Below are 14762 nucleotides of genomic sequence, written 5' to 3'. Positions count from 1 at the left end.
AGTGTTGTTAAGGCAATGGTGTTTTGGCTTTCATTAGCGGGGGATGGAGTTTAAGAGCCGCGAGGTTTTGCTACAGCTCTGTAAAACCATGGTTAGACCACACTTAGAATATTGTGCCCAGTTCTGGTTGCCTCATTACAGGAAGGATGTAGATGCTTTAGAGAGGGTGCAGAGGAGATTTACAAGGATGCTGCCTGGATTGGAGGGCTTGTCTTATGAAGAGAGGTTGCGTGAGCCAGTGGCTCTCATATTGGAGAGGAGGAGGAGGAGTGACTTGATACAAGGTAATGAGAGGCATAAATAGAGTAGATAGCCAGAGACTTTCCTCAGGGCAGAAATGGCTGTCACGAGAGGTCATAATTTCCAGGTGATTGGAGGAAGGTAGAGGGGAGATGTCAGAGGTAGGTTCTTGACTGAGTGGTGGGTGTGTGGAATGCACTGCCAGCGGTGGTGGTAGAGTCAGAGACATTTTAAGCGACTGCTGGAGAAGCATGTAGATGGCAGTAAATTGAAGGGTGTGTAGGTTAGGTTGATTTAAAATTAAGATAAATGCTCGGCACAACATTGTGGGCCAAAGGGGCTTGTACTATTCTATGTTCTATGATTGGTGCTGGGCAGGATAGACTGGATAGCAGAGTAAAACTGGAACTGTGCAACCTTCAAAGAAGAGATGAATTTGGCACAGTCAAGGTATATTCCCTCAAAAGTGCAAAGTCAATCAAACAAGCTGTTGACCGATGGAGGTAGATGTTTTAGAACATGTTGCATCGAAAATATAATTGAGAACAAATACAGAAAGGCGGTTTTTAAAAAAAAAACCGAGAAGTCGAGGAATTTTTTTTTAAACAAAGAACTGGCTTTTAGCATGCATGCAGTGCAATCCTGAAGTCTTTAAGCACATCAATAGTTGAAGGGTGGTAAAAGTAATAATTTAATTGTGCCTGCTGTTAAATTTGCCCCACCCATTTCAGTATTGGCAATGTTTTGCATGGGAAGCCTAGTATTAAAACAGCCTGGAGTTTTCCACAAGCTGGAATCTTGAGCTAAGTTGTGTATTTTCTTAACTAATTAGACTGAAGCATATGAAAATTTCTAATATGAGGAGGAATTGTTAATCAGAATCATTAACTCTGTCAAATTGGTGAGCAAGAGTGAAAGGTTTAGATTGAGATTATAAAATAAAAAGGACCTTTTGCTCATGAATTAACAAAGGGATAAAACTCTACATTTGTTTTCAATGCAGAAGTGGTTGGCTAGCATTACATAATATTACAACATTGTTAAAGGATACTCTGGCTTAAAATGGAAACTTCACTTTTCCGAAGTATCTATCATACCATGACAGAAACTTCACAGTAGCTACAAAATATCAATCAGGCGAAAGTGAGGACTGCAGATGCTGGAGATCAGAGTTTAGATTAGAGTGGTGCTGGAAAAGCGTAGCAGGTCAGGCAGTATCCAAGGAGCAGGAAAATCCTGATGAAAGGGCTCCTGCCCGAAATGTTGATTTTCCTGGTCCTCTGATGCTGCTGGCCTGCTGTGATTTTTCAGTACCACTCTAATCTTGACAAAATACCAATAGTGTATGTCTGAAAGAACTATTTTCATTTTAGTATTTAATTGTCCGTCTTGCCTTGCCTGAGGTTGCATGGAATTTGTACCCAAATATGAGAACTCTTAACCTTGCTCTAGCTTCAGACTTTGGGGTGTCTTGGTTTTTCCTAAATATGCAACACATAGCTAATACATGCAAGACTGTAAGTGGTAATGGAGGAGATAATTAAAAGGTTAATTATTGTTCTTACACATTTCATTGAATTTCATTAGGTCTCACATAAAGCTGTTTAATTAAGACCTTTTGAGCATTGTGCAATCTGACTCTACTTCAGGTGTCCTGCAAGTTTACCTGTAGTTGACTTCACCTTTTTTAAAATTATTTTTGTAAATGCCTTCTCTACAGACAAGTGGATCAGTGCCTAGTGTCCATCAGACGCGAATGCAACCAGCTTCCTCAAGCAACAGTTTGAACAGCATTAGTCAGTATTTTGATATGTATGATGTGAAAGAATCATCCTATCACAGTCAGATCTCACGTCTGGATTTGCACATTTGTGATGATGGCGCCTCAATGGAACAAGGTATGAGCAATCTTTGATGCCTACACCTGGGGAAAGAAAATGACTTTTTACTGATCTATTTATGTAATTTGTGCATACCAGAAGTTACTCTGAGTGTAGGTGAAATGGTAAAGTGAATTACTATGATTCCGGTTTGACTCTTGGTTGGGGGAGGACAAGCTTTCATTCAAGGATGCAAAGCACTACAAGTACATCTATAATGGGGGCGGCACGGTGGCACAGTGGTTAGCACTGTTGCCTCACAGCGCCAGAGACCCGGGTTCAATTCCCACCTCAGGTAACTGACTGTGTGGAGTTTGCACATTCTCCCCGTGTCTGCGTGGGTTTCCTCCGGGTGCTCCGGTTTCCTCCCACAGTCCAAAGATGTGCAGGTCAGGTGAATTGGCCATGCTAAATTGCCTGTAGTGTTAGGTAAGGGGTAGATGTAGGGGTATGGGTAGGTTGCGCTTCGGCGGGTCGGTGTGGACTTGTTGGGCCAAAGGGCCTGTTTCCACACTGTAAGTAATCTAATCTAATCTAACATTCATGTGCTATGAAAGGAGATAAAAGACAAATGCTTTGTTTTCAAAAAGCCTTACTTTAGCTGAAGATATCTTGTTAAAAGCTATTTTTGACCTTAAGATATGATTTGGTAGAGAGTGAAGTGGTGTACATGGTTGTGCGCAAGTGCTTGAGATGAGAAGAAAGGGGAAAAAAATGCAAATGTTGGAGGTGTAAGGTGCCTCCCAGATGCCTGTTAATCTTGTATGCTAGTCCTTGCTTCAGTCTGTCCAATTAACTTTCCATCTCTGCAGTTGGTTCTTTACGTATGTTTTGCCTTTATTGCACAGGAGGGTCTAAACATCGAATTGCTGGAGGAGCTATACAGTTAACATTCAGAAACCTGAGCTTCGACTATTATCCCTTCCACTGGGCAAGTGAGTGAGTTCTATTGCTACAAGAACTGGTGTATATTTAAAGTGACTAGATACTTGACTTTTGGAGCTGTAACTCACTATTCGGGTGTAGTTCAGGATCGGGGGAAAAAGCTCAAATGGGAACAAAATGAAAAAACTTTGAGAAAATTGTCATTGAAGCCTTTGCTGCTTTGTTCATCCTATTCAAGATGGAGAATAGCTCAGATTTGTTTTTATTTTAAGAGTATAATGAGCCTCTGAGTTAGGAAAGAGCTTGTATAAAATTTGTTTGAGATTGCCATTGCTTTGCGTATGTACCAGGCCGTATACATTAACACACACTTGTTGTGGAATTTACCCACTAGTTTTAAAACGTTTTAGCAGGACTAAGCCTCCCTAGCTCTAACTATCCACATTAGAACTGGACAAATGAAAAAAATGAAAAGTAGTTGCATGTGCACGCAAACATGTACTTTGAAGATCTGTTTACCTGTGCCATGTAGTCATGCAAGGTGACTTTAGCCAAACGTGTGTAGGAGCTTTCATATCAAAGTTGGTTTGGTCTGGTATGGTACTGATTTGATGGTAGGATTCCAAATGATAGTCATAGTCTGACGTTATCATGACCTAGAAGGTGATATGCAGTACTCCAGACATTGTAGGCTTCAGTCTGAAGTGATTATGAATTTATTATTCTAATTTATTCTGCTTGCAGATGATAGTTGCAAACATTGGGTTCGACATTGTGAAACAATGGAAGCGAGATCACGCTGGGCTAAAGACCTGCTTCAAGAGTTTCAGTCCAAAGTGCAAACAATAATAGATCATCATGAGGGTCTAACAGCTGTCAGATCGCCAACAAAAGAATCTCCTGGCAAAAGAAAGGGTATGTGACTTTGTTTTGAAGCTAGATTTCTTAAATGAACTCCCAAAATGGTCTGAAATTCTGAACAATCCTGTTGTATTTTTATAATCCATACCTTTTTAATTAAATAGAGGGGAAGGGGATGTCGAGGTCAAAGCTTTTAAATGAGTTTATTAGTAATTCAGTCCAGTTTTTTTTCACTACTTTCTCTTCTTGCCCCTCCCACCACTGCCCACCTCTCGTGGCTCACTTGACTATTTTAACTTATCTGTTCAAACCCAAGTTGCATCAGGATGATATTTATGCAAACCAAGAAAATGGTGACTTGGACTTCTAGAACAGTTTTCACAATCTCAGGCTGTCATTAAGTGCTTTGCAACTAAGTAACTACTTGTCAGCCAGGCCACTGTTGTGGTGTGATAAACCACAATTTTTGTTTAGCTTTTGTTAAACAGTCTCTTTGGTCCTGTGTCCCATATCTCTACAAATTCCTTCTTCACCTTGATCACTTGTTGGTTAAAATTTTTATCCATCTCCCTTCAGCTTCCTTTGCCAATCATATTAAATCTGTGATCTCTAGCTCATGGTGCTTGAGGATCTGGAAACGCTATATAAAATACCGTAATTTTTACTTTGGCCTCCAAAACGAAGATGTCAATCTCAGATTCTCCAACCAAAACATGTAACCTTAATTTGTCATCTCTGAAATACGCCAATAACTGTATCCTCTACAAAGCCTGCGTGTTTTTCCTGAAATGGTTGCAATACTCCATTTGGAGCAGGATTCATATTTTATGTGGGTTTAGTACATGACCCTTGCTTTTGTGTATTCTAGTGCAGAATCCCATGCATTAAAACTATTAAATTTAAAACCCAGGATCCCATGTGCCGCCTTCAGGGCCTGTTATTATGTCCTCCTACTTTCAAAGGTTCATGCAGATGCACTATTGAAACTTGGTATGATTGCACTCCCTTTATAAATTTAACTTGTATTATCTCTCACTCTTTCTTTGACCACGATGTCGGTCAGTGTTCAGTGTCTCACTCTGCTTTTCCATCGTGTCTAAAATAATGTAGTGTTTTTGTTAATGAAAGTAAAGAGATAATGTATTTGTTTTGGGTCTTGTTCATTCAAATTCATCATGCTGTTGGAGTTTTGCAGCATATTTGGCTGCCTGCCTGTTGATAGAGCATTTGTGAGCATGAGCTCATGACAACTCGATAGCTTTACTATGACCTGTGAACCTGGTACAGTGATTGAAAAAGAACTGCAAACAGATTCTACAGACAAAACAAAGGTTAAAGTTTGGTAATGTCAGAAAGGTTTTCTGTAACAATAGAGGGTGAAGGCATGAAAATCTGTCCAAGATGGGTGCCTGCGTTAGCCATCCTAAATTGGTATTTCACCCACTTGTTAAGCCAGAGGTTTACTCCTGAACAGGATGAAGAGTGTACTGCAATGCCAGGTGCTATCTGTGATGTTACTATCTTTTTGGGTGGGATGTTAAGTTGAGACTCCCATTTTTGCTGCCTCAGGCAGGCATAGAAAACCTGAGAGCATTGTCTCAAAGAGCATGTAAGTTATCACCAGTGTCATGGTGAATATTTATATTTATATTAACTTCGCACAAAAAACTCATCTGGTTATTATCACGTTGCTTTTAATGGTACCTCACTTTGCCCAACTTGACTACTGCATTTCCAATATTGCAGCAGTAACTAGTCTCTGAATCTACTTTTGATCATAAAGCATTTTAGCAGCTTTCATGACCAGAGGACATCTGTGTAAATATGAGTCTTCCCTTAATTTCTCATAATTTTAATTTCTTCCACTGTTCTCAGTTTTGTATGCACATCAATGAGAAATATGGGTTAAAACTTTTTTACGCTCGATTAGTATCTCTACCTTTTTAAGTTTCAATCTAGGTAACGTAATTGTGAATTATGTTTATATTTTGACTTTATCTAACTGTATTCCATTGTGTTGCCTATTATGGAAACTGAACAACGTAACACAAAGGAAATTTATATTGTGGACTGGATTTTGAATTTTTGTTAAGTTATATTTCAATCATTGGAATTTGTGGGTGAAGCTGAAACGTATCACAAAAAGCGAGTATTTGTACGGGTGTAGTAAGTAGGTACAGCAACATTTAACGCTAGCACGATCACACAAATAAGCTCACTGATCAAGTCTATTTTTTTCCTAACATTGATTGAAGAAATTTTACCCAGAACACTCAGCACGTTTTCTGCTATTATCGATAATGCTTTGGGATCTTACAGTTGTGGGATGAACTGAAACAAGTAAATAGGACCACTACTTCGATAACCTTGGATAAGTAAGCATACAGAAAAAGAAACTCACTTCTACACAGCAATCCCTTAATTATTAGGCATTCAATTCACATGCACAAACTAAATTTACTGGCATTAAATTACTATTTTACTGCTGCTTAGCTTTCCTATTTTGAACGGATGAATTGTTGATTTAAAAAAACTTCCTTCAAAATAACTGGAGTAGACTTGGCTTTTCATCTTAGGAGCTCTCTGTACACAGCACAATGAATTTCAGTTCTTTTGGAAAATGTGTTAGCCAGTGAGCATACTACATTGCTCCATAAACGGTGAATTATATAAATCAATCGTTTTATCAAATGATGGAGAATAAATGTTGGCCACTTTCTGGGACAATGTAATTGAAATGCTGCCATAAGACTACTTGTTGTTTTTCTCCATTTAATGATATTAGAGTCATTGAGGTGTACAGCATGGAAACAGACCCTTCGGTCCAACTTGTCCATGCTGACCAGATATCCTAAAATGATCTAGTGCCATTTGCCAGCACTTGGCCCGTATCCCTCTAAACCCTTCCTATTCATATACCCATCCAGATGCCTTTTAAATGTTGCAATTGTACCAGCTTCCTCCACGTGCTCTCGTAGCTCATTCCATACACACATCACCCTCTGCATGAAAAAGTTGCCCCGTAGGTTCCTTTTAAATTTTTCACCTCACCCTAAACTTCTGCCATCTAGTTCTGGACTCCCCCACCCCAGGGAAAATATTTTGTCTATTTACCTTATCCATGCCCCACATGAATTTATAAACGTCTACAAGGTTACCCCTCAGCCTCAGACGCTCCAGGGAAATCAGCCACAGCCTATTTAGCCTCTCCCTATAGCTCAAATCCTCCAACCCTCGCAACATCCTAATGAACCTTTTCTGAACCCTTTCAAATTTCACAATATCCTTCCTACAGGAGGGAGACCAGAACTGCACACAATATTCCAAAAGTGGTCGAACCAATGTCCTGTATAGCTGCAACATAACCTCCCAATTCCTATACTCAATCCTCTGACCAATAAAAGAAAGCATACCAAACACCACCTTCATTATCCTATCTACCTGCGACTCTACTTTCAAGGAGCTATGTACCTGCACTCCAAGGTCTCTTTTTGTTCAGCAAAACTCCCCATGACTTTTCCGTTAAGTGTCTAAGTCCTGCCCAGATTTGCCTTTCCAAAATGCAGCATCTCACATCTACCTAAATTAAATTACATCTGCCACTCCTCGGCTAATTGGCCCAACTGATCCCATTGTACTCTGAGGTAACCTCCTTCGTTGTTCACTACACCTCCGATTTTGGAGTCGTCTGCAAACTTACTAACTATACCTCCTATGTTCACATCCAAATTGAATACTTTGTGACTGAGGTTGCAGATATATATATATATATATATATGCAGAGTGGACTATCTAATTAATTGGCAAGACTTATCTTAGTCATGTTTCATTTATAATGTGTAACTTGTGTACAAGTAACTGAATTTTCCTACAAATTCATGTTCAATATATGTTGATTCTGAGCTGAGTGTAGGTGGTTATCAAAGCTAATATTTGAAGTTTGCTTTGCTTTGTTTGATTTTTTTCATTGTTAAAAATTCTTGTTTTAAATACAAAATGTTGGGGCTTCACTGTTTCAGTAAATAACTGGGGTTTCAGATGTCAGTATGTTTTTTTAAAAAATGAATGAAGCTGCTTGTCTTGACAGATCACAAGACTGTCATCTTTCCAGTGTTTTACTGATTTGAGTTCAGGTGGTCTGAGCAAAGGCTTTTTTCCCCTATCAAAAGAAACTTAATGACTTTGAGAACTTGAACAAACAAGATTGTTCATTTCCTTCCCACCCACCAAGTATTAAAAGTTTTCAATGCAGTATAAATAGAACTGAGAAGCATGGATTTGATTTTGCTCCTAGATTGATACTGTACTCTACAACTGGTTACTGTCCGACTAAAGTTTGCATTCTTGGAGGATATACCTAAATTAGGTGATTCTCATTGACACAAGGCAGCTCTGGTATTAAGAGGGTGGAAGAACCTATTTTTATTTGGATGCTATACTCAAAAATTCACCATTGCTCATATTATGAATGCATTCTGATATCAAATAGGTAACAAAATTCTATCTTTTGAAGCCAGATTTCAGTCTGGGATCTCCATGTACAGTGATTAATATCAGCTGGAATCCTAACACTTGTATAAAGTTAGAGATTTGAGCTTTCACAGACCTATGAAATAAGAGAGTATTTCAGTAAAGCATTGGCGTTCTAAATGGCTGACTGCTTGAATTAAACCGGATGGCGTAGTTCTAGGCTCCTCAATCACAAAAAATGTCCTCTCAACATCTACCTGGTTGCACCTTATAAGAATTTAGTATTTTTTAAGTACATGACCTCTCATTCAGCTAAACTGCTAGAGCGCAGATTCAGTCTCCCCTCACAGGACAATCCTTGCATTCCAAGGAATCAACAAGGTAAAAACAATGACTGCAGATGCTGAAAATCAAATTCTGGATTAGTGGTGCTGGAAGAGCACAGCAGTTCAGGCAGCATCCAACGAGCAGCGAAATCAACGTTTCGGGCAAAAGCCCTTTATTCCTGATGAAGGGCTTTTGCCCGAAACGTTGATTTCGCTGCTCGTTGGATGCTGCCTGAACTGCTGTGCTCTTCCAGCACCACTAATCCAGAATTCCAAGGAATCAGTTGAGTCAATCTTCATACCCCCTCAATTGCAAGTATTTCCTCCTTGGACCCAACACTAATCCAGGTGTGGTCTCACCATAGCTTTACATGATTGGATGCAGGGCCTCAGATGAATGAGGCACAGGGTGCTGAATTCAGCAATGAATGATTGTAAATAGCTGATATCCAAAAGGATTAGCATTTTTTTATGAAGTATTGAATGTTAACTGGTAATCCATGGATGGGTAGTAGAAACATGCAATTAAAGTAAAACTTGTATCCAGAACAGCTTTGATAGTTAATCATGTTGAACTGCACCTTGACAGAATGCTCTGTAACGTCTCTAACAATTAAAACAATTATGACTTACTTTGTTTGACACTGGATAAAATACTGATTTATTGCAATTGCCGTTCTCTCTTGTTTCCTTGACATCAGGGTCACCAACACGAAAGGTAGATGCTGGCAAAAGACGTACAAGTGATCAGTCGGCATCAGTTGCTAATTCCGATTCTCGGCAACCCCCATGGAACAGGCTGCTCTCCAGCTGCGTGGTCATCCGCATTGATGACCTGGATGTTTATCAGGTAAGGAGCGGGTGTTTGATTTTGATCTGTGTATAATGCTGCTGACACCAACATGTCTGTTGGTTGTATGAGCTTGGGAATTGCTACTTAAATTTTCAAATTAGGGAACATTTCCTTTCTATTAATTTTTGTTGTGGTAGTAATGACCGGCGTTTCCCCTCTGCCATGCAACCACATAGCCACATAGCACTGCGGTACCCTGCGGTGTCATTGCCAGCATTAATTTCCAGTTTGGAGTTTCCTGCCATAGACTGACCTCAGAGGACCATGCAGAAGCAAAGGACAGGTTAGAAGAGACTTAGGTAATGACTTTAAATGGAAAATTGTAATTGCTGCCAGTTCTGTTTTGTCTGGTAACCTTAGTTAATAGCAAACTCCAGCTGATGGATAAAACATTTTAGTTATATTGGCCTAGTCTTAATGTCACAAAGACCTAAAGTTTTGAAATAGGTCTTTCCCTGAAGAGTTATTAATCTGAAGAAGTAATGATCCCAGACATTTTGTATGTTGATAGTATTGTGGTGACTTTGGGATTGTGATAGGCTTGTACTGCATTTTACATGCTTGTTAAGCTCTATTCGGTGCTGGTGCCTGATTTTGAAGATCTCCATTAATACTACTGGCATCTACTTGTCTATTTTGTTAACTGACATTGAATATTTTTGAGATGTGTTGCTTGAAAAGCGCAGCAGGTCAGGCAGCATCAAAGGGGCAGGAGAATCGACGTTTCAGGCATAAGCCCTTCTATGCCCAAAACGTCGATTCTCCTGTTCCTTTTGATGCTGCCTGACCTGCTGCGCTTTTCCAGCAACACATTTTTAAGCTCTGTTTTTGATTATCTTCTGGGAAAAGAAGTACATAACTGTTGACGGTTTTAAGTGATGAAAGGAAGTAACTCTTATCACTCCTAGATGTGTTTCTCAATATAGTCAGTGGTGTGATCCAGGATGTGCAAGTGTAATTTAGAACCTGCACTGGATGGTGACTACCAGATGAAAATACTCTTTTTTTTTGAGTTACTCCATTTTTTTTTTTTTTCCCAGCACCCTACTGTCTATTTTGATTGAATGGTGGGCAGTAGTTTGGGTTGTGGTGAAACTTTTGTTTACAATCCAGACTTTCCTTCCAGGTTGCTCCACATCAATCAAATTTGGAATCTAATCAGTGGAAGAATTTGTGTTCTTGTACTCTGGGAAGATATCTGTTGATATCATTGGTTATCATGCTTTCTGTCTGTCTATGTCACTCATTTATTGATTCATTAAATCACCACCATCCTGGAGACGGTTTTGTAATGAAATGGTTTAATAAAGAGAAAAGATGATCCATTTGGATATTTTGATTAATAGAATATTGATACTTTAATTTATTTAAGGTCTCAGCTGCAGGTCAGCACAGTAAGAAGCCAACAACATTACTTTCCTGCAACAGGACGTCATACCATCTTCCAGCTGGCATGTCAGCAATTCATATTGAATTCACTGAATACTATTTTCCTGACAGTAAAGAATTTCCTGGTAAGGTTATTATAAATAGTAAGATCACCAAATACATAGTGAATTTGGCAATCTTGTTCATCGCTCGTTTGACATCACTTTGTCATGTACAATATGTCCTGTTTTATAATTGCACTGCATATTTGGTAAAATTTGGTTACAATCTTGTTACATGCCTATCGCAGAAATAAAAACAGAACGGAGATTGACAAATTGACAGTGATGGGACAAGCTGGTGTTGATTTTCATACTGTAGTTGTAATGGATTAGGAATAAATATTATGCCTCTCTACACGTCAAATTGAAGTGAACAGATCAAGCAGCTTCACTCCATTTTGTGTGCACCATGCAACTGGAGAAATATTTTCAAGATGTTTGTTCATCTGCCAGCTGTGCAACGTTAATTGTTGCATGATTGTATTTCTGAGGCATTTTACAGAATCATGAAATGGCACAGGAGGAAATTCAACTCTTATCTCTTTTTGAAAGAGCTATCCAATTCATCTCATTTCTGTCTTTTCCTCATAGCCATACACATTTGTTCTTTTACAACCATAAATCCAATTCTGTTTTGTAATTCTGTTTTGTAAGTCTGTTTTTGCCATCATTTTTTATAGGCAGTGTGTTCCAGATTGTAAGTTCTCAGCAGTGAATTACATTAGCCTTGCATCACCCCATTTTTAGACCAGTCTAAAGATGCTGCAGTGTCCCTAAGAAACTAAATTATTGAAGATGCTTCCTTTTTATGAGGTAGTGTCTTGAAGAGAATGGAAATATTCCATGGAAATCATACTGGTTGAAGATTGTACACATAATTCATCAACAGCTGACAAGTTTGTGTGGGTGAATTAGTTTTGAGCGATCATCTGTTAACCGTGTTCTCTGTCTAATCATAGAGTCATAGAGATGTACAGCACGGAAACAGACCCTTCAGTCCAAATTGTCCATGCTGACCAGATATCCAACCCAATATAGTCCCACCTGCCAGCACACTGTCCATATCCCTCCAAACCCTTCCTATTCATATACCTGTCCCCTAGATGCCTTTTAAATGTTGCAATTGTACCAGCCTCCACCACTTCCTCTGGCAGCTTATTCCATACACGTACCACTCTGTGTGAAAAAGTTGCCTCTTGGGTATTTTTTATATCTTTTCCCCCCTCACCCTAAACATGTGCCCTCTAATTCTGGACTCTCCCACCCCAGGGAAAAGATGTTGTCGATTTATCCTATCCATTCCCCTCCTGATTTTATAACCTCTGAGATCATCCCACAGCCTCCAACGCTCCAGGGAAAACAGGCCCAGCCTATTTAACCTCTCCCTATAGCTCAAATCCTCCAACCCTGGCAACATCCTTGTAAATCTTTTCTGAACTCTTCAAGTTTCACAACATCTTTCCGATTAGGAAGGAGACCAGAATTGCATACAATATTCGAACAGTGACCTAACCAATGTCCTGTACAGCTGCAACATGACCTCCCAAACTCCTGTACTCAACACTCTGACCAATAAACGAAAGCATGCCAAACACCGCCTTCACTATCCTATCTACCTGTGACTCCACTTTCAAGGAGCTATGAACCTGCACTCCAAGGTCTCTTTGTTCAACAACACTCCCTAATGTTTTTATGCCTTCTAACACTGGTCTTTGTCTGGCTACTGATTTTTGATAATCTGTACGGAAATGTTGCCATCTTCTCCCAAAGGTTGGACTGCCAATAGAAACTATCTAATTATTCTGGATATTTAGGTAGTGCGGAGGGTAGGTTATTGAGGGATATCCTTTTAATATCCTCCCATTGAAATGTTGGCTGTCCTCTGAGGACCATGTGTTATAATCCTGACCCTTCAATTTAACCATCAACCTTTTACATTTCTTCTTAATTATGCTTATTCTTATTTACGCTTACAGTGTAAATTAGGATTTAGTGTTTTGAGAGCAAACTGATTTGGAAATAGCTGTTTTAACTTTGTCTCACATTTCAAATTCAGGCTATGTATGAAACAGGCTATGCCAGCAACTTGTAATATTTGTGACTTAAGGGCAATTGTGGATATGAAACATTAGTTTACACAAAAGCATACCTGTATGGTGCATACATGTTGGGCACCTTTTATTGTTCTGTATTTGATAGTATTTGTTTACTAGTCTACTGGAACAGTTTACGTACCAACTATTGGGTGCACTAAGTGTCATGGACATTTTATCAGAATATGACAGTATGTTTTCATTAGATTCTGTATTTTACCATCATGTTAGCTTGAAGCAATATGTTATTCTTTGCTTTTCTTTTATATCCTTTTGTCCCATTTACAGTGCCTTCTCCTAATCTTTATGTAAATCTCAATACCTTGCAATTAACACTGGATCCAGTCAGCATGCTGTGGATGAACTCCTTCTTTTTGGATTTGTATCAGACACTACAACAGTTTAAAGCCATCTATAAACTGAATAATTCTGTGAAAGTGGATGAACATGTTGACTTTTGTATGAATGGACTCATGTTGAAGGTTAGTTGCTGTCAAAGATTTTTCAAGTTAGTGTTTAAAACTTGACAAGAATATGCTATGAAATCCTGTAGGAATATGATTTATTTGGGGTGGAGGGGAAGGGTTGCTGAGGCCCGTTATAGAGGGAGTAAGTTTTCAGTTCTGTTATGGTTAACTCCACAAGTTCTGTTAACATGTTATTTAAATTTGTTTCATATGTTAGATTTGGTTTAGTCAATATAGCCTGACCATTTTGAAGTATAGCACTTGAATGTTATCAACAAAAAATATTTTGCACTTGTCATTGGGTATTAAGAAAACTAGTTTGACGATAAACCACAATTTATATTGGTCAGAAGATTGGCTGGTGTGAGGCATTGCTGGGGAAAATGGACCAGTTAATGATGATTAACAGTTACCTGCCAAGCTTGGTTTAAGTTGTTTGACTAGTCAAGGAATAAGCAAGTAATGACCGTCACTAGTTGTTGAATTATTACAGGAAAATGCAAAGACTGTGATGCCAGGCATGGAGGCCATGTTTCCCAAAAAAACTGGCAGATTGTTACCAATGGCATATCCCTTTGACTTTTTGCAGCAAGCAAGGCCCTGATGGTACCCAGCCAGACACACTCAACAGTATCAAAAATTAATCTGGTTCTATAATTGTACAACTTCTAAATAACCTGATTGTAGCGTAATGTTCTTTTGGTGACGAAGGTTAGATCTTCAGTTGGACTGGCAATGTGATGAACTTGCGTATACTGGAGGGTACATATTAATGCACAGGGCCCTGTTCTTTGCAAACAAAAAGAACTTGTTTATGTACTTGCCTGTTTTAACTTAACTTAATAAAATAGGTGACAGCCATTCACTGGTTTATTTGTCAGGGCAACATGCCTGACTTAAAGTATAGACACAGCCTGGCAGTGAACTGTGAATTATTGTTAACTGGTACGTTATCTATTACAATGTCTCTCTTAAACGTCTCTCCGAAGTAGAGTCCACTGTCAACTAATCAGCATTGTCCACTCGTGCAATATAAAAGTTTATTTCCCCTTAAATTTGTATTCTTGTGAACTATTCTGATTATAAGATTAAAATGCTTTGACAAAATATTTGTCTTCAGCGAACTATAAACACATGACAGAGAAGCTCCTCTCCAAAGTCATGCAATACCAAGGTTGCAAACAAATTGGCTTGATCTCAGAGGGATGGAGTCTGTTGCTAGGGATCAGAAGACTGTTGAACTATTTGAAATGATAT

The 14762-nt window shown here is 38.9% G+C and overlaps 1 protein-coding gene across 3 annotated transcripts in view; it reads left to right on the top strand.

The window, feature by feature from the left end:
• The window catches only part of bltp3a (bridge-like lipid transfer protein family member 3A), a 125088-nt gene that overhangs the window by 74703 nt on the left and 35623 nt on the right, over positions 1-14762 (top strand). For all 3 annotated transcript variants that reach the window (XM_072563302.1, XM_072563301.1, XM_072563303.1), the window contains exons 8-13: positions 1961-2138; positions 2969-3055; positions 3750-3920; positions 9364-9512; positions 10888-11029; positions 13327-13520. In XM_072563302.1, the coding sequence (XP_072419403.1) occupies positions 1961-2138; positions 2969-3055; positions 3750-3920; positions 9364-9512; positions 10888-11029; positions 13327-13520 (921 nt within the window). The remainder of the gene's footprint in view (positions 1-1960; positions 2139-2968; positions 3056-3749; positions 3921-9363; positions 9513-10887; positions 11030-13326; positions 13521-14762) is intronic.

This window comes from Chiloscyllium punctatum, chromosome 45 (assembly GCF_047496795.1).
Source record: "Chiloscyllium punctatum isolate Juve2018m chromosome 45, sChiPun1.3, whole genome shotgun sequence".
Lineage (NCBI taxonomy): Eukaryota > Metazoa > Chordata > Chondrichthyes > Orectolobiformes > Hemiscylliidae > Chiloscyllium > Chiloscyllium punctatum.
This window is presented reverse-complemented; position numbering and strand designations above follow the sequence as displayed.